The 25,733-nt window shown below is 38.7% G+C and overlaps 1 protein-coding gene and 1 long non-coding RNA gene across 3 annotated transcripts; both read left to right on the top strand.

The window, feature by feature from the left end:
- Positions 1-14,826: 14,826 nt before the first annotated feature.
- On the top strand, positions 14,827-24,579 carry LOC122477798. Of its 2 annotated transcripts, XR_006295763.1 has the most exons (5): positions 14,827-15,189; positions 15,697-15,762; positions 17,794-17,864; positions 18,395-18,481; positions 24,532-24,579. It is a non-coding gene; the product is annotated as an uncharacterized LOC122477798 (long non-coding RNA). The 2 variants fall into 2 exon arrangements; XR_006295764.1 differs by lacking the exon at positions 17,794-17,864 and having other exon boundaries at positions 14,828-15,189.
- On the top strand, positions 15,981-17,780 carry TCEAL9 (transcription elongation factor A like 9). The gene has a single exon (XM_043571196.1). The coding sequence runs from the start codon at positions 16,147-16,149 to the stop codon at positions 16,567-16,569; it is 423 nt and encodes a 140-aa protein (XP_043427131.1). The 5' UTR covers positions 15,981-16,146; the 3' UTR covers positions 16,570-17,780.
- Positions 24,580-25,733: the final 1,154 nt, after the last annotated feature.

Below are 25,733 nucleotides of genomic sequence, written 5' to 3' on the forward strand. Positions count from 1 at the left end.
CACCCACACACACATATACATATGTATATATACACACACAATGTAGTATTACTTATCAGTCAAAAAAATTAAATCTTGCCATTTGCAATAAGGTGGATGGACCTGGAGTGTATTACACTAAGTGAAATAAGTCAATAAGAGAAAGACATATATGTTTTCACTCATATGTGGACTTGAGAAACTTAACAGAAGACCATGGGGGAAGGGAAAAAAATAATAGTTATAAACAGAGAGGGAGGCAAATCATAAGAGACTTTTAAATACAGAGAACAAACTGAGGGTGGAAGGGGTGGGGGGAGGGGAAAATGGGTGATGGGCATTGAGAAGGGCACTTGTTAAGATCACACACACACACATTGGGGCGCCTGGGTGGCGCAGTCGGTTAAGCGTCCGACTTCAGCCAGGTCACGATCTCGCGGTCCGGGAGTTCGAGCCCCGCATCAGGCTCTGGGCTGACGGCTCAGAGCCTGGAGCCTGCTTCCGATTCTGTGTCTCCCTCTCTCTCTGCCCCTCCCCCGTTCATGCTCTGTCTCTCTCTGTCCCAAAAATAAATAAACGTTGAAAAAAAAATTTTAAAAAAGATCACACACACACACACACTTCGAGATATATATATATATATATATATATATATATATATCTCGAAACTCTGAACTCTCATTCACCCGCTGACCATATCACTTAACCTAGACCTGGTGTTCTCAACCTAGGAAGTCTATGGACCACCTGAAATTCTAAGCTAGTTTGTGCATGATTGGGGCTAGTGGGGTACATGAAATTTTGTGGGGAAAGGGTTGTACCTTAATAACCTGAGATGAGGAAGCTGAAACTATGAGGAAGAGACAAGACATAGGAAGAGAAGGGGATGTGAGAGGAAGGGAGAATGAGACAGCAGCTGAGCCAAGTTAATGGCAGATCTCTACGTGCTGGTCCTGACAACTAGAGGTCCATTAGATACTGGCTTTTGGTTCTCAGATTCCCTTAAGATAATAGTGTGCTTTCCTGTTCCTTAAATGCTTACCATGGATCCTGCTTCAGCTGAGCTCGCCTAAGTATCTATTCCTTACAACTAATGAGACTAACTGAAACAACATTTATCTGTAATAAAACATTCTTAAAAATCAACAAAATAACAGTAGTTATCACTACCAGAAAACCGGTGACAAGGTATCAAAAAGGTATTGACCATAGAATACATCTATATGGAGAACAAGTATAAGTTATAAGACTCACTAGCAGTCAAAAAATACAAGTTAAAACTTCAAGGTACTCTTATTCACCAGTCAAGGTGAGTAATATTTTCTAAAAAATCAGGAGGGGAGCCAAGATGGAGGAACAGCATGGAAGTTTTTTGTGTGTCTCGCGTCCATGAAATACAGTCAGACCAACACTAAACCATCCTGCACACCTAGAATACTGATTTGAAGATTAACACAACAATTGCACAACCTGAACCACAGAATTCAGCAGGTACGCAGCGTGGAGAGGTGAACATGGGGAGAGAGAATCTGCAGCAAGCAGGGAGCCGCTTTTGCAGGTGGAGAGAAGATGGAGATGGGGGGAGAGAATATGGGAAAAGCATCCCTCCCCAAAAGAAGTTGGAGAGAAAGTGGAAAATTAGAAACAGCCGCAGAGACTAAACTAAAAAGGGAGAAAGGATAAAGGAGAGGGTTTAAATTCCTTTAAGACTGAAAACAAAGGAAGCACAGAGTCTGCAACTCCACAGCTCAATATCTGGCTATGCTCTGGTGGAAAGGGTGAATTCCCAAGACCAGAGCAGGGTCTAGGATGTTCTTAAGCCACACGGGGAAAAGAAGTTCCACTGCTGGAAGGACATTTGGTAGAGACTGTTGAGGCCACCTGGACCCAGCAGACCCCAGAGAACAGCCACAGTTGCTGGTGCTGGAACAAGGTCATTAAGGGTGAAGACTAGTGTCAGATGTGTGTTGTGATATTCCATAATCCCTGAAATGCTGCTGATACACTATCTCATGAACTTTTTCTGGGGTGGGCTGGCACCTGGCCACAGTCATGGGCATGGGTAGCAGCAGGGTCCAGCAAGAGTTCCTGGGTGCAGCCGACATTCAGCCATTGCTCATTAAGCCATTGCTCAGTGAGACCCTCCTGCAGAGAGTCGGAACAGGTCAAAGTCACAGTCTTTCAGAAGCAAGGGGCTGGGTAAAACAGCAGCATCTGAGACAAAACTGGGGAGAGAGGTACTGCCAGGGGCTTGTTCACGGACAGTGAAAAAGTGGGGAGTGGACAGAAGCTGAAGATAGAGGATGGGTGCACAATTGCTGCTTGGGGAGAACAGAGTTCTGATACGAGAGAACGGATATCTGACCAAAACACACCTAGGATCTAGCATCATTTATTCGATATTTTGTGTAAGCGTTTTTAATTTTTTAATTGTAATATTTTTTAATTTTAATTTTTTCAATTTAAATTTTTCTACCCCATTACTTCCTTTTTCTCCCTTCACAATGACGAAATGAAGGAATTCACGCCAAAAGAAAGAGCACAAAGAAACTACAGCCATGGATTTAACCAACACAGATACAAGCAAGGTGTCTGAACCAGAATTTACAATCACAATAATAAGAATACTAGCTGGAGTAAAAAATAGATCAGAATCCCTTTACGTGGAGATTAAAAAGAAGTAAAAACTACTCAGGATGAAATAAAACATGCTATAACTAAGCTGCAATCACGGATGGATGCCATGGCGGCAAGGATGGATGAGGCAGAACAGAGAATCAGATATATAGAGTACAAACTTATGAAGTAGAAACATAGAAAATGAAGCAGAAAAATAGAGGGATATTAAGACAAAAGAGCATGACTTAAGAATTAGAGAAATCAGTGATTCATTAAAAAGGAACAACATCAGAATCATAGGGGTCCCAGAAGAGGAACAGAAAGAAATATGGGTAGAAGGGTTTTGGGAGCAAATCATAGTGGAAAACTTTCCTAACCTGGGGAAAGACACAGACATCAAAATCCAGGAAGCACAGAGGACCCCCATTAGATTCAACAGAAACCGACCATCAACAAGGTATATCATAGTCAAATTCACAAAATACTCAGGAGAGAATCATGAAAGCAGCAAGGGAAAATATATCCCTAACCTACAAGAGAAGACAGATCAGGTTTGCAACAGACCTATCCACAGAAATTTGGCAGGCCAGAAAAGAGTGGCAGGATATATTCAATGTGCTGAATCAGAAAAATATGCGGCCAAGAATTCTTTAGCCAGCAAGGCTGTCATTCAAAATAGGAGAGATAAAAAGTTTCCCAGACAAACAAAAAGTAAAGGCGTTTGTGACCAATAAACCAGTCCTGCAAGAAATCTTAATGGGGACTCTCTGAGGGGAGAAAAGATGAAAATATAAATAAATAAATAAATAAATAAATAAATACCAAAAGCAACAAAGATTAGAAAGGACCAGAGAACACCATCAGAAACTCCAACCCTACAAGCAACATAATGGCACTAAATTCACAACTTTCAGTACACACTCTGAACATCAATGGACTCAATGCTCCAATCAAAAGACATAGGATAACAGAATGGATAAGAAAACAAGATCCATCTATGTGCTGTTTACAAGAGACCCACTTTAGACCTAAAGACACCTTCAGATTGAAAATAAGGGGATAGAGGGGCACCTGGGTGGCTCAGTCGGTTAGGCGTCCGACTTCGGCTCAGGTCACGATATCACGGTCCGTGAGTTCGAGCCCCGCGTCAGGCTCTGGGCTGATGGCTCAGAGCCTAGAGCCTGCTTCAGATTCTGTGTCTCCCTCTCTCTCTGCCCCTCCCCCGTTCATGCTCTGTCTCTTTCTGTCTCAAAAATAAATAAAAAACACTAAAATTTTTTTTTAAATAAAAAAGAAAATAAGGGGATGGAGAACCATCTATCATGCTAATGGTCAACAAAAGAAAGCTAGAGTAGCCATACTTATCAGACAATATAGACTTTAAAATACTGTATCGGGGCGCCTGGGTGGCGCAGTCGGTTAAGCGTCTGACTTCAGCCAGGTCACGATCTCACGGTCTGTGAGTTCGAGCCCCACGTCAGGCTCTGGGCTGATGGCTCAGAGCCTGGAGCCTGTTTCCGATTCTGTGTCTCCCTCTCTCTCTGCCCCTCCCCCATTCATGCTCTGTCTCTCTCTGTCCCAAAAATAAATAAAAACGTTGAAAAAAAAATTTAAAAAAAAATAAAGACTGTATCAAGAGACGCAGAAGGGCATTATATCATAATCAAAGGGTCTGTCCACCAAGAAGACCTAACAATTATAAATATTTATGCACCAAATGTAGCAGCACCCTAATATATGAATCAATTAATCACAAATATCAAGAAACTCATCGATAGTAATACTATAATAGTAGGAGACTTCAACACCCCACTCATAGCAATGGACAGATCATCTAATCAAAAAATCAACAAGGAAACAATGGCTTTGAATGACACATGGAAGAGATGGACTTATCAGATATCTTTAGAACATTTCATCCTAAAGCAGAAGAATATACATTCTTCTCCAGTGCACATGGAACATTCTTCAGCATAGACCATATACTGGGACACAAAGCAGACCTAAACAAGTACAAAATGATCAAGGTCATACCATGCAATTTTCAGATCACAACGCTATGAAACTCAAAATCAATGACAAGAAAAAATTTGGAAAGGTAACAAATACTTCAAGACTAAAGAACATCCTACTAAAGAATTAATGGGCTAACCAAGAAGTTAAACAGGAACTTAAAAAGTTCATGGAAGCCAATGAAAATGATAACACCACAACCCAAAACCTCTGGGACGCAGCAAAGGCGGTCATAAGAGGAAAGTATATACTAATCCAGACCTTCCTGAAGAAGGAAGAAAGATCTCAGATACACAACCTAACCTTACACCTTAAAGAGCTGGAAAAAGAACAGCAAATAAAACCCAAAACCAGCAGAAGACAGGAAATAATACAGATTACAGCAGAAATTAATGCTATCAAAAACAAACAAACAAACAAAACAGTAGAACAGATCAATGAAACCAGAAGCTGGTTCTTTGAAAGAATTAACAAAATTGATAAACCACTAGTCAGTTTGATCAAGAAGAAAAAGGAAAGCACCCAAATAAATAAAATCAAGAATGAAAGAGGAGAGATCACAACAAACACAGCATAAATAAAAACAATAATAAGAGAATATTATGAGCAATTATACACCAATAAAATGGGCCATCTGGAAGAAATGGACGAATTCCTAGAAACATATACACTACCACAACAGGAAGAAATAGAAAATTTGAACACACCCATAACCAGTAAGGAAATCGAATTAGTAATCAAAAATCTCCCAAAAAGCAAGAATCCAGAGCCAGATGGCTTTCCAGGGGAATTCTACCAAAAATTTAAGGAAGAGTTAACAACTATTCTCTTGAAGCTGTTCCAAAAAAATAGAAAGAGAAGGAAAACTTGCAAACTCTTTCTATGAAGCCAGAATTACCTTGATTCCAAAACCAGACAGAGACCCCACTAAAAAGGAGAACTGTAGACCAATTTCCCTGATGAACATGGATGCAAAAATCTTCAACCAGATATTAACCAATTGGATCCAACAATACACTAAAAAAATTATTCACCACGACCAAGTGGGATTTATACCTGGGATGCAGGGCTGGTTTAATATCTGCAAAACAATTAACATGATTCATCACATCAATAAAAGAAAGGACAAGAACCATATGATCCTCTCAGTATATGCAGAGAAAGCATTTGACAAAATATAGCATCCTTTGTTGATAAACACCCTCAAGAAGGTAGGGATAGAAGAAGCATACCTCCAGATCATAAAAGCCATATTTGAATGACTTAATGCTAATATCATCCTCAATGGGGAAAAACTGAGAGCTTTCCCCCTAAGGTCAGGAACAAGACAGGGATGTCCACTCTTGCCACTGTTATTCAACGTAGTTTGGAAGTCTTAGCCTCTGCAATCAGACAACACAAAGAAATAAAAGTCATCCAAATTGGCCAGGAGGAGGTCAAAATTTCACTCTTCGCAGATGACATGATACTCTATATGGAAAACCCTAAAGATTCCACCAAAAAAACTGCTATAACTGATCCATGAATTCAGCAAAATTGTAGGATATAAATCAATGCACAGAAATCAGTTGCATTCCTATACACCAACAATGAAGCGACAGAAAGAGAAATCAAGGAATCGATCCCATTTGCAGTTGCACCAAAACCCATAAAATACCGAGAAATAAATCTAACCAAAGAAGTGAAACATTTATACACTGAAAACTATAGAAACCTTATGAAAGAAATTGAAGAAGACACAAAAATTGGAAAATGATTTCATGCTCCTGGATAGGAAGAACAAATATTGTTAAAATGTCAATACTTCCCAAAGCAATCTACATATTCAATGCAATCCCTATCAAAATAACACCAGCATTCTTCACAGTGCTAGAACAAATAATCCTAAAATTTGTATGGAACTAGAAAAGACCCCGAATAGCCAAAGCAATCTTGAAAAAGAAAACAAAAGCAGGAGGCATCATAATCCCGGACTTCAAGCTATACTACAAAGCTGTAATCATCAAGATAGTATGGTACTGGCACAAGAACAGACACTCAGATCAATGGAACCAAATAGAAAACCCAGAAATGGGCCCACAAACATATGGCCAACTAATCTTTGACAAAGCAGGAAAGAATATCCAATGAAAAAAAAAAAAAAAGACATTCTCTTCAGCAAATGGTGCTAGCAAAACTGGACAGCGACATGCAGAAGAATGAACCTAGACTACTTTATTACACCATACACAAAAAAATAAACTCAAAATGAGATGAAAGACCTCAATGTAAGACAGGAAGCCATCAAAATCCTCGAGGAGAAAGCAGACAAAAACCTCTTTGACCTTGGTCACAGCAACTTCTTACTCAACACGTCTCCAGAGGCAAGGGGAGTAAAGAAAAAAATGAACTACTGGGACCTCATCAAAATAAAAAGTCTCTACATAGCAAAGGAAACAATAAGCAAAACTAAAAGGTAACTGAGAGAATGGAGAAGATATTTGCAAATTACATATGAGATAAAGGGTTAGTATCCAAAATCTATAAAGAACTTATCAAACTCAACAGCCAAAAACCAAATAACCCACTGAAGAAATGGGCAAAAGACATGAATAGACACCTCTCCAAAGATATCCACATGGCCAACTGACCCATGAAAAAATGCTCAACATCACCCATCATCAGGGAAATACAAATCAAAACCACAATGAAATACCACCTTACACCTATCAGAATGGCTAACATTAACTCAAGCAACAACAGATGTTGGCAAGGACGAGGAGAAAGAGGATCTCTTTTGCATTGCTGGTGGGAATGCAAGCTGGTGCAGCCACTCTGGAAAACAGTATGGAGGTTCCTCAAAAAACTAAAAATACGACTACCCTACGACCCAGCAATTGCACTACTAGGTATTTATCCAAGGGATACAGGTGTGCTGTTTCGAAGGGACGCATGCACCCCCATGTTTATAGCAGCACTATCAACAATAGCCAAAGTATGGAAAGAGTTCAAATGTCCAACAATGGATGAATGGATAAAGAAGATGTGATATATGTATAGAGAGAATGGAGTATTACTCGGCAATCAAAAAGAATGAAATCTTGCCATTTGCAACAATGTGGATGGAACTGGAGAGTATTATGCTAAGTGAAACTAGTCAGTCAGAGAAAGACAAAAATCATATGACTTCACTCATATGAAGACTTCAAGAGACAAAACAGATGAACATAAGGGAAGGGAAACAAAAATAATATAAAAACAGGGATGGGGACAAAACAGAAGAGACTCATAAATATGGAGAACAAACTGAGGGTTACAGGAGGGGTTGTCAGAGGGGGGATGGGCTAAATGGGTAAAGGGTACTAAGGAATCTACTCCTGAAATCATTGTTTCACTATATGCTAACTAATTTGGATATAAATTTATAAATAAATAAATAAATAAATAAATAAATAAAATTAAGTAATGGAACAAAAAAAGAAATTATACCATCCATTTTATGTGAGGTTATTTGCATGGACTGTCAGTTCACTTTTAAATTGGTTAAATTACCTTGCAGGAGCAAGGTACATATACATTGAAAATTGGCAATATACATTGAAAATTCATAAGATTTTTCAAATTTTTAGATCTAGCAACTTCAATTTTTGAAAATTTTCTGTAGGGAATAATAATGATTTTGTGCAAAGATTTCAGTGATGGTTTGGCTTAACATAGAAAAAAACCAGAGGCAATCTAGATATTAAACAACAAGGAATTTACTAAATAAATTACTGTTAATTTTAACATGGTGACATACAATAATAATAAGTCTGAGTTATCTTAAAAATATGTATTTCATTGTTTTGTGTATGCAATTTAGGTGAACTGCACAAAATTTGGAATATATACAAGAATTATAGACATGAAAATCCATATACCCATTACACTTATATACTAATAAATCGAAATACTTTTGTATGATTTCCCCCACTAACATTGTAACCTATGTTAATATTCTATGAAGTAGGGATGTATATATTTCAAAGGTAAATGTGACTGGGTGCGATTTTACTTTATATGCTAACTTTAGGATCCAGCCAGATGTAACTCAATTGCACTAACACATCAAATCAGGGATGATAATTGAGAAGAAAAGTCTGGAAGAGACATATAGATTTCGGTTGACAATACCTAGTAAGCACCTAATTAGTATTGTTGAATGGATAAGTGGATAAAATATAAGTTTGAGAATCATCAAATACATAAAATGAGCATAGATTCTTGAGAGTTTTCTTTCCTTCTATATGCATTTTTAAATATAACTAGGATAATTTTATGCACATTATTTTTTAACCTGCTTTTCAGTAATAATATTTATTGCCTTTATTTGCAAAAGTAAAGCATTTTCACTGGAAGAAATGATTAAAGAACTATAAATAAATGCTCCTTGTCAAGCAGAGCCAGAAATATAATCCTTTCTTTTTCTCTTCATGCATAATTTTAAAAGAATCGGTAACTAAAACTATTTTATAATCTGCTTAAAATATTATATTATTGTCAACAATATTACTTTTCCTGGCAAAGATTATCCTAGAAAGAAAGGTTTCTCACCAGGTAAAATTTAGGGAAGAGATACTTCCTTTCCTATTTATGACTAGTACTACAGCTTGACTATCTCAAACTCAGATTGGAGGAAGGCATAGTCACAGCATGCTAAGGAGAGCCTTATTTTGTTTTGTTTTGTTTTGTTTTATTATTTTTTTAAATATATTTATTTTGAGAGGGAGAGAGAATCTCAAACAGGCTCTGCATTGTCAGTAGGGAGCCCTATGTGGGGCTGGAACTCACAAACCCTGAGATCATGACCTGAGATGAAATCAAGAGTCAAATGCTTAATAGTAACTGACTGAGCCACCCAGGTGCTCCTGGAGAGCCTCATTTTAATGCATACCAGGCACAAACAGGGCAAGCGAACCAAATGTGATGCATCCAAACATTGCAAGAACCCCACACCTCAAATAGGTAGTGGAGGTCTTAAATCAGATCCTACTCCACTAGAGAAGTACATGTGTGAAATATGTGCTATATGATTGTACTGTTTGTGGACTATTCTTTATTGTAGAAGTTACACATACCCAGTGAGAAAATGTAAAAGAATCTACAAGGAAGTATGTAAAAAAAGTATATAAATTACCCATAAGCCCACCAACCATCCAATCATATCCACTTCTACCATTTTGGTGTATATTGTTCCATAATATTTCATATATATATAACTTTTTAAATTTTCTTAATGTTTATTTTTGAGCGAGAGAAAGAGCATGAGTGGGGGAGGGGCAGAGAGAGAGGGAGACACAGAATGCAACGCAGGCTCCATGCTCAGAGCTGTCACCACAGCCTGATGCGGGGCTCAAACTCACGGACCGTGAGTACATGACCTGAACTAAAGTCAGACGCTTAACTGACTAAGCGACCCAGGCACCCCAACACACACATTAGTTTTTTTAATTAGATCCTCTGCAAGTTACATTTTGTAACACTTCCATTCCAATAAATATATGGTTGACTTATATTTGTAGGATATTTTATTTCTTCTCCATGTTTTCAAAGGTTTGTCTCATTTTTCTAAATATTATTAATACATGACTATTAAATATAAAATGTAAGTATATAAATGTGGGAGATGCAGGATAGAAGCATCAAAGGGAAAGACTTCAAAAGGGAAGGGCTGGAGAAGGTTCAAGGTCTTAGGACATGTTTACACAACTGAACAGCTGGGCTGAGGCTCATAAAGAATGCCTAGAGCCATTAACATTGTCCAGGGCTGGATCCTCCTTCACACCTGACCTTTCCTAGTGTTATAGAAACCAATTAACTAGAAATTCAACCTTGAAAAGCTAAACCATTAGATTGATTAACACACTTGCTTTAGCTGACTTTATGCACGTAGTCTTTAGCAATTATCCTAATAAAAAGAAGCTTCATTCTGGAGTCCGGGACTCATTCCAACTCGAGTATGAGAACGTTCACTTAACTGCACTTTGTTTGTGGACTCATCTTTTGCAACTCAGGCCATACTCCCTGCAACATATAAATGCAACACTTAAGAAGTGAAAGTTGCCTTTATATTAAATACTCATTCTTAACTATGTATTATGGGAATAGTTCAGTATATATTCATTCACATTTCTACTATGATATAAAAATACAGTAAGACCCCACGATAACATGACTTTTGATATACAGTAAAACCTTGGTTTGTGAGTATAACTCCTTCTGGAAACATGCTTGTAATCCAAAGCACTTGTATATCAAAGCGAATTTCAAGAACCATTGGCTCAGTTGTGAGCATGTGATGTTCAGCATTGTGTACTACTTGTATTGGAAGAGATTGTTCCTTTAACAAGTTCAATATTATTAGAAATGTTTGCTCATCTTGCAGAATATTCGCATTACAAGTTACTCGCAACCCAAGGTTTTACTGTAATATGATGGGCAATAGGGCCTAGAGAGAGGCGGAAATGAGAGGATAACATTTAAGCACCACTGCTGAGTAAACAACTGTGACAAGGTGGTCTCAAAACACTGCTGAGTCCCTGATGGATTTAAGTTGTGCATCCAGCTAATTAAACAGGCTCATATCAGTCATTCATGCATCTTTCAATGATATAACCTGGAATTTTATAGTAATTAATTTTGTGGACTTTATTATGTTATGGTGCAATTTAATTATATGCTTATATTTTAAATGCACAAAAATAAGGCACCTGGGCAGCTTGGTCGGTTAAGCATCTGACTCTCGACATTGGCTCAGTTCATGATCTCACAGTTCCTGAGTTGGAATCCTGCATCTGGCATGGCGCTGGCAGCAGGAGCCTGCTTGGCATTCTTCTCTACTTTTCTCTGCCCCTCCCCTTCTCTAAAAATAAATTAAGAAACTTAAAAAAAATGAATGCACACAAATAAATACATGTATGTTGTTACAGAAATGTAGTACTGCATATGTTAACTTTCTTTTTTTTAATGCGAAATTTATTGTCAGATTGGTTTCCATACAACACCCAGTGCTCATCCCAAAAGGTGCCCTCCTCAATACCCATCACCCACCTCCCCTCCCTCCCACCCCCCATCAACCCTCAGTTTGTTCTCAGTTTTTAAGAGTCTCTTATCCTTTGGCTCCCTCCCTCTCTAACCTCTTTTTTGCATATGTTAACTTTCAATTTACTTTAAAAAATTTTTTTAACGTTTATTCATTTTTTGATAGAGACAGAGTGCAAGTGGGGGAGGGGCAGAGAGAGAGGGAGACACAGAATCTGAAGCAGGCTTCAGGCTCTGAACTGACAACACAAAGCCTGACATGGGGCTCAAACTCACGGACCGTGAGATCATGACCTGAGCTGAAGTCGGATGTTTAACTGACTTAGCCATGCAGGCACCCCACTTTAAATTTACTTTTTGAAAAAAAAATGTTTATTTATTTATTTTGGGTAAAAGAGAGAGCACAAGTGGGTGAGGGGCAGTGAAAGAGGAAGAGAATCCCAAGCAGGATCCTCACTGTCAATGTAGAGCCTGACACGGGGCTTTATCTCACAAACTGTGAGATCATGACCTGAGCCGAAACAAGAGTCGGATTCTTAATGAACAGACTGAGTCCCCCAGGCACCTCTAAATTTACCTCTTTTTTAACCAAATTTCATCAAATGAAATTTGTATGTATGTATAATATAATGGTTATTTTCATTTCTAAATGGTATACACTATTGGTGTAGTTTGAATTGTTTTAACAATATCATGAAGTTTGTTTCTTTATCGTCTATCACAATTATGTGGAAAACTGCTTGGCTCATGAGAATGTGCACACACATGTGTGAATGCAAATGTGTTTATGCACATGCTTGGGTGCATGTCTGCTACTGCCTAGAACAATTCTCTCTTTCTGTTCCATCATTGCTGTTTTTCACTTGTGGCTTCTCTTTGCATTCAAGTCCAAGTCAAAGGATTGAAGCTAGGAATCCAGATCTATAAACTTTGGCATTGTAAATCATTGTGACTACCATTAAATACTTTCTAGGATGAGTAGCTAAGAATGGGTTTACAGGCTGAAGGGAATGCATATTTTAAATACTTAGCAATTGCTTAAGTATGCACTTTCCAGAAAGGTTGACCAATTCAGTTTCCATGACCTGAAAATAAGTGAGAAATTCCTTGGGGTTAAGTGCAGAACATGCTAAAAAGTGCTTGGGGCGTCTGGGTGGCTCAGTCAGGTAAGCATCTGGCTTAGGCTCAGGTCATGATCTTGCGGTTTGTGAGTTGGAACCCTGCGTCCGGCTCTGTGCTGACAGCTCAGAGCCTGGAGCCTGCTTCAGACTCTGTGTCTCCCTCTCTCTCTGCTCCTCCCCTGTTCACACTTTGTGTCTCTCTCTCTCAAAAAAAAAATAATAAAAACAGTTAAAAAATGTTAACCTAAGTCCCCCTAAGGAGGAACAAGTGGACTTCTACCCAGCAACGCAGCATGAGACAGGCCAGGGCGATGGTAAAGACCCAGGGTCTAGGTTCAGTTTGACTGTTCTCTTCTTTCCTTCCCACCCTCCATTTAGGTCCTGTGTACCTTCTAAGGCTCATGTCAAGGTCTTTTTCCTCCTTGAAGGTTTCTCTGAGTATTTTGTGCTAACTGGCCATTGCCTTCTCTGAGTTCCTGTTGGCCTGGCAGTCCACCCTTTCCTTTAAATTCCTCCAAAGGAATCTCATGTCTTATGTGAAGGAGGTTCCTCCTTTTCAGTAGTGGTGTCATATCTGAAGAGTCTGACAGTTTGCTGCAAAAAATAATCCCCTTTTTAAAGGGATTTAATCAGTCTTGATCCCTGCAGACCTCCTCTGATTCCGCTTATCAGTTCTGTAGCGTCATCAGCTGGTGCTGGTCGCAGTGAGATGTCCTTTAACTACTTGCTGTACCTTTAAATACTTGTGTCATTGCTTGACACCGGGCCCTGCTTGACACAGGCTTCTGCTTGACATGAGAGAGTTCATTTTGCTTTCTACACTTACTAAGGGTCACACAGTCAGTTCTAGGTCTGGCCTGGGACTAACATATCTTGTCAAGCCAGTGTTCTGTCTGGGAGACCCAAACCATTATATCTTGGGTTTTCTGGTACTCAAATACACATGCTTCCCAGAAGACAGAATAATATGAAAGAAGAGTAAGTGAAATAAAACAACATGAGGTGAAGTTTTTTTTCTTTCCACATAATCTATTAACCTCTTTAATCTGTCTCACAAAAAGGCAACAAACCTTATTTAAAAAAAAATACATGTATGTCACCTCCTGTTATTTTTTAAATGTTACCTCTGAGAACTATGTAACTTTTATTGGAAAATTTGTGACTTAAAATAAAGACTGAAGTGAGGCTGAAAGGTAATCAATATCTGTTGAAGACTATATGAGCCAAAGGCTTTGAGCCAAGTATCATTTAGAACTTCCAAAAGTCAGTTCTATGAGGCATACGTTATTATTACCTTTCAGATGAGGAAATTTTGGATCATAATATGTACCTGACAATTGATGATTCTGTAGGCAGCACAGCTTCCTGGCAAATATCACTACCCAGGCTCTGGAGTCAAATATTACTTTCTTTTTTTTTTTTTTCAATTATTTTCCCCAAATGAAATCCTAATATAATAATGGCTTGCACTTTTAGAGCACTTACAATATGCCAGGAAATACTCTCAGGACTGCACACGTGTTCATACATTTAACTAATTTTGTCTTTGTTTTTTCCAACTATAAAAAAAACATGTTACTTTTGTTTTAAAAAAGAGAATATAAAAGTATTAAGAACAAAGCGAAAACTACATTTAAAAATCTCACCCCTGGGGCGCCTGGGTGGCGCAGTCGGTTAAACGTCCGACTTCAGCCAGGTCCCGATCTCGCGGTCCGTGAGTTCGAGCCCCGCGTCGGGCTCTGGGCTGATGGCTCAGAGCCTGGAGCCTGTTTCCGATTCTGTGTCTCCCTCTCTCTCTGCCCCTCCCCCGTTCATGCTCTGTCTCTCTCTGTCCCAAAAATAAATAAACGTTGAAAAAAAAAAAAAATCTCACCCCTGTCCCAGGCTCTTTTTTTTTTTTTTTACAAACCCTTGCCAAACAAACCTTGTACACAGGAGCCAAGGACCAGACTGTATATGAAATGGAGGCTGGAGGAGGGGTGATGGATGGAGGAGTTCTTAATCTTGGGAGCTGAAGGCACGAAGCGGCAATTCTTAAAAGAAGTAGAAAAGTTAGTAGCTCCAGAAAGAAAAGATGCAGCTATTCCCCAGTAGTCAGAAAGGCGAATAACATTTTGCCATTTCGGATAGGCAACAATAACAAAGAAGGACAAGGCCAGATGTATAACAGGGGAGGGGGCAGGAGGGCGGGCGCACAACTGCCGCGCTTTTGGTCGGAGTGGAGATTGGGGACCCGAGCTCGCTGGTGACGTAGATCTCACGTGACCAGGAGTCGACGTGTACCGAAGTCCTGCTAGTCTGGTCCTTGTTCGCGTCTGGGTATCACCTTTTCTTTAGCAGGCAAACCGCAGAGCCTGAGGGCAGTGGAAAGAGGAGTTACCTTGACGGAATTCTGCAGGTTGGTATCAAAATAGGTGCTGCCTGGGGACTTCTAGGGTGGGAGTGGCCTAGGGCAGAGACCTGGTCAAAGCCATCTCTCCACCTCCTACCTCCAAGTCTACAGAAAGTGATGACCATTGGGAAAGGGCCTAGGGGTCCGGGAAGAAGGAGAAGGAGAACTGTGATAGTTTAAAAATAATTATTCTCTGCCACTTCAGACTGCTTTCCCAACACCTCCCCTCCCCCCCAACCCCTGCCCCAGTCTTAAAGATAGTTTGGAAATAATCTGCTTTTCTTACTCCTTGTCTGTTGGGAAATTCCAGCTAAATTGTACTGTGGGGCGGGGGTGGGGGTGGAAGAAGTGGGAGAAGCAGAAAGTGGGAAAGTTGTCATAACCAAGTACCTTAATGAGGAAAAAGGTACAAGGTGCTGGTCGCCCCACCAAGCGTTCGCCCCTCCCCTACTGCCACCCCTCCCCCCATCTCCAACACATCCCACTCTACTCCCGTTTTCTGTTTGTCCGCAGGTCTGTTATTCTTAGCACTACACAAGGCTAGAAGAGGCAAGGAAGAAACTGTTCGGATCAGTACAGGTATATGAGGGAAATGTTATAAATACCCCTGGTGTCAAGGTGAGGCATGCACATGTCAGAGGTCGTGGGCCCCACTCTTCCTACCCGCCCCCCCCCACACACACACACCGCCTATTCTCCAACTTACGCTGTTCTAGGAGGGTCTTGGGTTTTGTCCGGCGTGGAAAAGTGGGGGGGGGGGGGAGACCTTGAAAAAGGCTGCAGGGAGGGACAAGAGACAGGTAGGAAGGTAGAAAATGGAGGTAAGAGCCGCCGGCTCAGGGAAACTCTGATTGCTGATTGAGTCTCCCAAGTGGAAGATATTTGATGATAGCTCTGAATCAAAGAAAGCAAATTCTGAGACCTCTGTCCAGAGCACTGGTCCATTCACCAAATATTTGACTTATGGTCACCTTGCTTCCTAGCAGTAATTGTATTCAGAGAGGAATAAATCAAAAAAAAAAAAAAAAAGGAAAAGGAAAGAAGGAAGAAAGGAAGGGAGAGACTCACAAGATGAAATCCTGTCAAAAAATTGAAGGAAAACCAGAAAATGAGAGTGAACCAAAGCTTGAGGAAGAGCCAAAGCCTGAGGAAAAGCCAGAGGTGGAAGAAGAGCCAGAGGAGGAGGAAAAAACGGAAGGAACTTTTAGAGAAAGACTGATTCAGTCTTTGCAGGAATTTAAAGAAGATATACACAACAGGCATTTAAGCAAGGAAGATATGTTTAGAGAAGTGAGTGAAATAGAGGAGATAAGGAGAGTAAGAAACAAACTTATAGTGATGCGTTGGAAGGTTAACCGAAACCATCCTTATCCCTATTTAATGTAGTTTGCCTTGATTTTATTTTTTTCTGATATTGCCATTTAGCTTTCCTTTGATTTGCATTTTCTTGATATACCTTTTTCCACCTTTCTACTTTTAATTTGTTGCTATTAGTGATTTTAGATGCATTTCTTGTTAATCTGCATCTCATTTTTATCATATTTTGAACAATACACAAGTCTCTGCCTTTTAATAGTAGAGCTTTACTCATTTGTACAAAAAGAGGTTCCTGACAGGATATAAAATGAAAAAAAAACTTACTAAGTAATATGTGAATATCATATTTTTGAAAGAAAGAATACATTTGTATATTACCTATATGCACAGAAAAACGTGTGAAGGATGAAAGACAAAAAGTATAATCATTTGTAGGATTATGAGTAATTTTTTACTCTGCTTATTTGTATTTTTTCTTATTCCTAGAATGTACACACATTATTGTTAAAATAATAAAAGTTTTATAACAAAAAAGAAATAACTAACAGTATTTAATTTATTTCTAAACGCACTGGGGCACTTAATATTTGTTGAGAGAATTTTAGAAGCAAATGTGAATTCCAAATTACCACCAGACCACTTAGCTAGAAGAATAAATTTATATTTTTTCTCATCTGTAAAATAGAGACTCTGATCTCTAAGGGATATATGAGGACCAAATAAGGTAATCACTGTGAGCTCTACTTTAGCAGGTTTTTCCCCCCCATCAGCCCATGTAGGATCCCAATTCCCAAGGGATTTGTATCAGCTATTTGGGATGATAGAGAAAGTAGTTCTCACCTGTACTTAAGAATAAATCCAGGCAACTGTTAGGTGAGTGCCACCTTTATGTTCCTTTCCTTCTGTGCCTGCCCAACCTCCCTTTATTATCCCTTTGATATTGTCTTGTATATTGGATAGTTCTGCCCCTTCATCCAGGCCCCTGCCTATGGGCTGATAATGTTCTGGAATTCTCGAATAGTGAAGCCTAACATATTTCTTTGGAACACCCAGTGGGCTGAATCCTCAGACCCACAGAAGGGGGGAGAATGCCCATTTCTTAAATTTACATAGTTATGCAGGGAAACTTGGGCCATATCTTATAGGTATCTTGACAGTTAAGACTCCGACACAATGCATCAAGTTGGGGATTGGACCAGAAGACAAGTCTGAGTAACAGATGTTATGCTTTAATCAGAATTGCTTCTCTTTGAGTCTAAAGATTATGGTTTTATCTTCTGACTATTTCCTTAGGGTGAGTGATCTCTCCCAGAAGACTGGTGACAGGCCCTCCTCACCAGTTCCACAGATGCCTCTAGACCTGGGTAAATTTTAAAGGGAGGTTCTGCTTCAGATTCTGTGTCTCCATCTCTCTCTGCCCCACCACTGCTCACACTCTGTCTCTCTCTCATAAATAAATAAACATTAAACAAATTAAAGGGAAGTTCAAGTCAGATTTGGGGATACTGCCATCCTTACCTGGAAATGTGAAAGTGCTATGTAAAACTGTGTATATCTGCATCCAAATCTACGCACCTATATAGATATCTGTATATGTATATATGGCTCACAGTTTTTCCAGTAGTGTGTTATTTAATTATTCTGTGCTGCTCTTTTTTGGGCAATTCATGACTTTAGACTATTCTTCAAAGTTGTAACAGCCTGATGGATGCTAGTCGGGCTGGATTCTGACTGGAGTAAAAAGCTTCCAGGGGCTCACTAAGTCAGTTTTCTAAGACAAGATGGATCCAATCCCCTGGCACTCAAAGGAGTGGTACTCAGGTAGGATATAGAAAGGCTCATTCAAACCACACTCCTCTCCATGGTGGGTCTGACTTTGGTTTCTCTGATTCAGATGAAGCAGGCACTAGACTCTCCTTTGCTGATGACCAGGCTGTCCTGGATATACTTACCTGGAGGATGACAAAAGTCCCTATAGCAGGTCAGAGCACTAGACTTCCTTTCTTCCTTTTATTTTCCTTCACAAGGGTACTTGATGAGAACTTTTTATATGAAAGAAGACCTCAAAATTGAGTAACTAAAAGCATTGGTTGTGATAGTCTGTCCGAGCCATGACAACTGTGGATTCAATCAGGTTGGCGTTAGAGGGCCTGGTGGTAGGTGGGAATAATTTTAGATTTTAGAAAGTACACAAATATATTAAAATATTTATAAATATTTATAAAAATTTATATATAATATATAAAATATATTATATATATATATATATAATTGTGATGTCCATGTGTTTATTTGAATGTATATTAATGAATACTCTGTTTCAGGCAAATGATTATAGTATAGATTCAGGGTGTTGTTATAAAGTTTCCTTTTAAAAAATAGTATTCAAATTAAGTGAGTAAGTCACTTTGAAGACAGACATGAGGTAGAACACAATACTAATAGCAGAGGTGGTACACAGATGTGGCAAAAATCATCTTAGTGGGAAACATTCCCCTAGCATAACTGATTTAGGAATAATATCTGGAAACACCTGTCAAGAATTATGCCATCTGGGATTTTACCCTACTTACAAATTAACAAATTAACCTGCTACTGTTTAATGGATACTGGCAAAAGATGACTAGAATCCCAGGTCAGAGATTATAATATTACTCATGGCAAAAGCCATAGCCAGAGCTTCATATCGGTTTGTGTTATTTCTCCATGATCTTCAAGTTCCATGGGGTGACACAGGCTCTTTTATGGATGTCCGCACATGCAGTGCTTTGTGTAACAGGAAAGAAACCTTGTATTTGGAGATTTTATCACTTTCATGGTAAACAAAAGCAAGCCTGCTCTGTGTCCAGGGAAAGATGTTACCTTGTTCTTCCAAGTTGCTTGTTGCAAACACAACTCTGACACATGGCCTGCCTGCGTAGAGTGGTCAGGGTCTTACATTCTTGGTATACCCAATAAAAATGTGCAGGGATGCTCAGAATTCAAAGTAGATTGACTCTCCCAGTAACGGTTTTCTCTGTGTAGTAAATTTTAAATTTTTAAAGGTTTATTCATTTTTTAGAGACAGAGACAGAGCATGAATGGGGGAGGGGTAGAGAGAGAGGGAGCCACAAAATCCAAAGCAGGCTCCAGGCTCTGAGATGTCAGCACAGAGCCCGATGCGGGGCTCGAACCCACGAACTGTGAGATAATGACCTGAGCTGAAGTCAGACACTCAACCAACTGAGCCACCCAGGCACCCCTCTGTGCAGTAAATTTTAATGTGAATGGCAAGCCTTTCCTAACATCACAAATTTGGATTTATAATTCCAAGGTAAATAAAGCAGATAATGCATTATACTGTAGAGTGTCAACAGGGCATTTGTAACTTTCTAATTTTTACTTAATACATAGAATTTTGAATGAATCCCAATTAACTGAAAAGAACAACTAAGAAACTAAAAGTAAATAGTCTATGAGGAACTTTAATGTTACAATAAGAGATAGCTACCATGATGCACAAAATAAAAGTAGAGGAGCACAACCAATGCATTTATCAGGATGCTAATGACAGGAGTAATTTTATGCAAATTTTTTCACTGAGAAACTGATAGGAGAGTGTGTGTTTAAAAGCCAGCCTCAAATCCCATACACACATAATCATCTTTGCCTCTATAAAAGGAAAAGGCAAAAGCCAAGAGAAAAACTGGTCCATTCCCTTTACAAGCAAAGTTAAAGGTAGGGTAAGGGTTGAGGGAGGTTGGGGCATCTCACACATAACAGTGTCCAAAAGCAGTTATTTGATGCTCTGACACCAGCGTTTTGCAACAGCCCTAGCAAAAACAGCTGCACCATTTGATGGATAATATAGTTGGGTATGGAGTGTCTTTTGTGTACTTATTAGCCATTTGTACATTTTACTTTGAGAAATGTCTATTCAAATATATTGCCTGCACCCCACTCCCCGCAGTATTTTCAGTACAGTGTGGGTAAAGAATCTTTAAAGGAATAAGGTAGATCCATATGTACTACACGTTCACTATGCTGTGATTAAAAGAAAAATGAAGGACAGGAGATATAGTATAAAAATACATACACACACATACATATCCATACCCACAAACATCAAAATGAAGCCCTTTAGCTCACTAAAAGGAGTGATCATGTCTTTCTTTTATTATTTTTTTAATGTTTATTTATTTCTGAGACAGAGAGAGACAGAGCATGAGTGGGGGAGGGGCAGAGAGAGAGGGAGACACAGAATCAGAAGCAGGCTCCAGGCTCTGAGCTGTCAGCACAGAGCCCAATGTGGGGCTCGAACTCACAAACCCTGAAATCATGACCTGAGCCGAAGTCGGTCGCTCAACTGACTGAGCCACCCAGGCGCCCCGATCATGTCTTTTTAAATGGCATTTTGATATCTCACCAAGCTTCCTGCTATCTGGGTTTTTAAGAAATAATTATTTTTAAAAATTTCTCCTAATGGATAATTGTACCATCCTTGCTTTGTAACTGTCAATTTTTTTTCTTGGACCTAGAGTCCTTTTCCCTTCCATGAACTCTCAGTCCTTTCCAGATGTTATGTAATTAGCCTACTACTTAATAAAAAATGAAAGTGAAGCTAAGAGAAAGTGTCTTGGCCAAGGTCACCCAGCTATTAAATGCAATCAATGCCTGCCTAAGATCAAAGCCCTTGCTCCTAATATTTACTCTGTAACAGTTGGTATTTAATAAATATTAACAACAACAACATCATCCAACATCATTGTGATGCTGAAAGAATTCCTGTTATTTCTTCAAAGGTCCATTCCCTTTTGAGTCCTGATCTTGGTTCCCACGGTTCTCCCTGACTGAAGCATTCTCTCAATCACTCCTCACACACTTAGCCTGGATAACCCTTACTCATCCATCTCAGAATGGATGTTACTTCTTTTTTAAAAACTTCTTTTTTTTATTGAGATATAATTCACATACCAGACAATTCACCTACTTAAAGTGCACAATTCAGTGGTTTTTACTATATTTAGATATGTGCAACTATCACCATAGTCAATTTTAGAACATTTTCAAGTCAAAAACAAACACCATAACCTTAGCTATGACCCCTCCTCCCATGTCTCTGTCCCTCCAGCTCTAAGAAAATACTAATCTACATTCAGACTCTACATATTTCCCTATCTTGGACATTTCATAAGAGTGTGCTTGTATAAAATGTCTTTGTGACTGGCTTCTTTTACTTAGCATATGTTTTCAAGGTTCATCAATTGTGCAGCAATTTCTTTTTATGGCTGAACAATATTCTATTGTATGGATATGCCACATTTTGTTTATCCATTAATCCATTGATGGATATTTGGGCTGTTTCCATATTTTACTTATTATGAATAGTGCTGCTATGAACAAGTTTTATGAGGACTCATGTTCTTATTTCACTTGGGTAGATATCTGGGAATTTAATTGCTGGATCATACAGTAATTCCGTGCTTAATTGTTTCAGGAATTGCTATACTGTTTTCTAAAATGGCTGAACATTTGACATTCCCATCAGCAGTGTGTAAGGGTTCCATTTTCCCCATATTATTAAGAACACTTTTTATTATCTGACTTTTTGATTCTAGCCATTTTAATGGGTGAAATGGTATCTCATTGTGGTTTTGATTTGCATTTCCCTGATGACTAATGATGTTGGAAATTTCTTCATGTGTTTATTGGCCATTTGTATATCTTATTTGGAAAAATGTCTATTCAAATACTTTTCCCATTTTAAATTGGGATGTTTGCCTTTTTATTATTGAGTTACAAGTTTTTATTTCATTTACAAGTTCATATCAAATATATGACCTGTATATATTTTCTCCCATTCTGTGGGGTTGGCTTTTCACATTCCAGATGGTGTATTTTGATGCTCAAAAGATTTTAGTTTTGATGAAGTTCAATGTAGTTTTTCTTTTGTTGGTCATGCTTTTGGTGTCATATCTAAGAATCCTTAGCCATATCAAAGGTCATGAAGATTTACCCCTATGTTTTTTTTTTTAAACAATTTTTTAAATGTTTATTTATTTCTGAGACAGAGACAGAGCATGAGTCCGGGAGGGGCAGAGAGAGAGGAAGACACAGAATCAGAAGCAGGCTCCAGGCTCTGAGCTGTCAGCACAGAATCTGACGTAGGGCTCGAACTCACAAACCGTGAGATCATGACCTGAGCCGAAGTTGGTTGCTCAACCAACTGAGCCACCCAGGCGCCCCTATGTTTTTTTCTAATAGTTGTATTATTTTATATTTTATATTTAGATCTCTGATTTATTTTTAGTTAATTTTTTTTGTGTATCCTGTGAGGTAAGGATCTAATTTTATTAGTTTGCAAGTCACTAATTGTTCTAGCACTATTTGTGAAAGGATGATTTTTTTTCCATTGAATGGTCTTGGCACCTTTGTTCAAAATTGGCTGACACATGGTTTTATTTCTGCACTCTTGGTTCAATCCCACTGACCTATATGTCTCTCTTGTATGAGTATCACATGGTCTTGATTATCACTGCTTTGTAGTAAGCTTCAAAACCAGAAAATGGTTTGATGTACTTTACTGTTTTCCAAGATTGTTTTGGCTATTTAAGGTTCCTTGCAATGCCATAAATTTTAGAATCAGTCCATCAACTTGCACGAAGTAATCAGATGGGATTCTGAAAGGCATTGCACTGAATCTGTAGATCAATTTGGGGAGTATTGCCATTTTAACAATATTAAAATTTTAAATCCAGGGGCTCCTGGGTGGCTCAGTCAGTTAAGCGTCCGACTTCAGCTCAGGTCATGATCTTGCAGTTTGTGAGTTTAAGCCCCGCATCAGGCTCTGTGTTGACAGTCCAGAGCCTGGAGCCTGCTTCAGATTCTGTGTCTTCCTCACTCTCTGCCCCTCCCCCACTCATGCACTGTGTCTCTCTCTCAAAAATAAACATTAAAATTTTTTTAAAAACATTTTGAATTCATGAACATGGGATACCTTTTTCCATTTAATTGCATCTTTTTTTTTTTTTTCTTCAGTAAGCTCTATGACTAGTGTGGGCTTGAACTCATGTCTGTGAGATCAAGAGTCACATGTTCTACCAACAGAGCCAGCCAGGTGCCCCAAATTTTATAGATTTATTTTTTGGTAATCTCCACATCCAACATGGGGCTCGAACTCATGACCCACGAGATCGAGTTGCATGCTCTTCTGACTGAGCCAACGAGGCACCCCATCTTCTTTAATTTCTTTCAATAATGTTTTGCAGTATTCAAAATATAAATTTTGGACTTTCCTTATTAAATTTATTTCTAAGTATTTTATTCTTTTGATGCTAGTATACATAGAATTGTTGTCTTAATTTCCTTTTCAGATTGTTCATTGCAGGTGTATAGAAACGTAACTGAGTTTAGTATATTGACCTTGCATCCTACAACCATGCTGAAGTTACTTGTTCTATTAGTTTATCAGTGGATCCCATAAAACTTTCTATGTACAAGATAATGTCATCTGTAAATATGGTTCTACTTCTTATTTTTCAATCTGGATGCTTTTCATTTGTTTTTCTTGACTAATTGCCCTGGCTAAAACGTTCAGTGCAATGTTAAATAGAAATGGTGAGAACACACATCTTTGTCTTGTTCCTGATCCTACGGGTAAGGCATCCAGTATATTCAGCACTAAGTCTGATGCCAGCTGGGGTTTTTGGTAATGGATGCCCTTTATCATGTTGAGGAGGTTCCTGATTTAGGGATGTTAAACCAACCTTGCATTCTAGGATAAATCCCAGGTAGTCGTGATGTGTAATTGCTTTTTTATGTTACCAAGATTGTTTTCCTCGTATTTCTTTGGGGGATTTTTGCATCCATTTCTATAAGAGATTCTGGTTGATAGTTTTTCTTGTCATGTCTTTGTCTGGTTTTGTCTGGTATTAGTGTAATACTGATCTCATAAAATGAGAGCTATATTCTTTCATTTTCTATTGTTTGGAAGAGTCTGTGAAAGATTCTTATTTATTTTTTTAAATGTTTTTATTTTTATTTTTGAGACAGAGAGAGACAGAGAATGAGCAGGGGAGGGGAAGAGAGAGAGAGAGACACAGAATCCAAAGCAGGCTCCAGGCTCTGAGCTGTCAGCACAGAGCCCGACGTGGGGCTCAAACTCATGGAGTGTGAGATCATGACCTGAGCTGAAGTCGATTGCTTAACCATCTGAGCCACCCAGGTGCCCCAAAAGATTCTTCTTTTTTTTTTTTTAATTTTTTTTTCAAAGTTTATTTATTTTTGGGACAGAGAGAGACAGAGCATGAACGGGGGAGGGGCAGAGAGAGAGGGAGACACAGAATCGGAAACAGGCTCCAGGCTCTGAGCCATCAGCCCAGAGCCTGACGCGGGGCTCGAACTCCCGGACCGCGAGATCGTGACCTGGCTGAAGTCGGACGCTTAACCGACTGCGCCACCCAGGCGCCCCAAAAGATTCTTCTTTAAATGTTTGGTAGAATTCAGTAGTGAAGACATGTAGGCCTACATTTTCTTTGTAGGTAGTTTTATTATTATTATTATTATTATTACTTATTCAATCTCTTCACTTGCTATAAATTTCTTCAGATTATCTATTTTTTCTTGAGATAGTTTTGGCAGTTTGTGTATTTCTGGTAATTTGTCCATTTCACCTAAGTTATCTAATATAATGGAATACAGTATTTTATATTATTCCTTTATGATCCTTTTTCATATCGATAAGGTCAGTAGTCATGACCTTTTTTTAAATTTCTGATTCTAGTAAATTGAGTTCTCTCTCTCTCTCCTCTCTCTCTCCCCACCCCTACCTCCATCAGTCTAGCTAAAGTTTGTCAATATTATTGATCTTTTCAAAGAACCAGTTTTGGTTTCACTAGTTTTCTCTACTTGTTCCATTCTCCATCTCATTAATTCATGCTCTACTTATTATTATCCCACTTTCTACTTGCTTTATGTTTAGTTTGCTCTTTTTTCCCCACAGTGTCTTAAGGTGGAAAGTTAGGATTTTGATTTGAGACCTTTCTTCTTTTTTAATATAGACATTTAAAACTATATATTTCCCTCTAAGCTCCATCCCAGAAGTTTGGAATATTGTATATTATCCATTCCATAAGCTTTGATATGCTGTATGTTGTGTCTCATTTTCATTCATTTCAAAGTATTTTCTGATTTCCTTTTTGATTTGTTGTTTGATGCACTGGCCATTTAAGAATGTTTTGCTTAATGTCGAGATA

Source organism: Prionailurus bengalensis, chromosome X (genome assembly GCF_016509475.1).
Source record: "Prionailurus bengalensis isolate Pbe53 chromosome X, Fcat_Pben_1.1_paternal_pri, whole genome shotgun sequence".
NCBI lineage: Eukaryota > Metazoa > Chordata > Mammalia > Carnivora > Felidae > Prionailurus > Prionailurus bengalensis.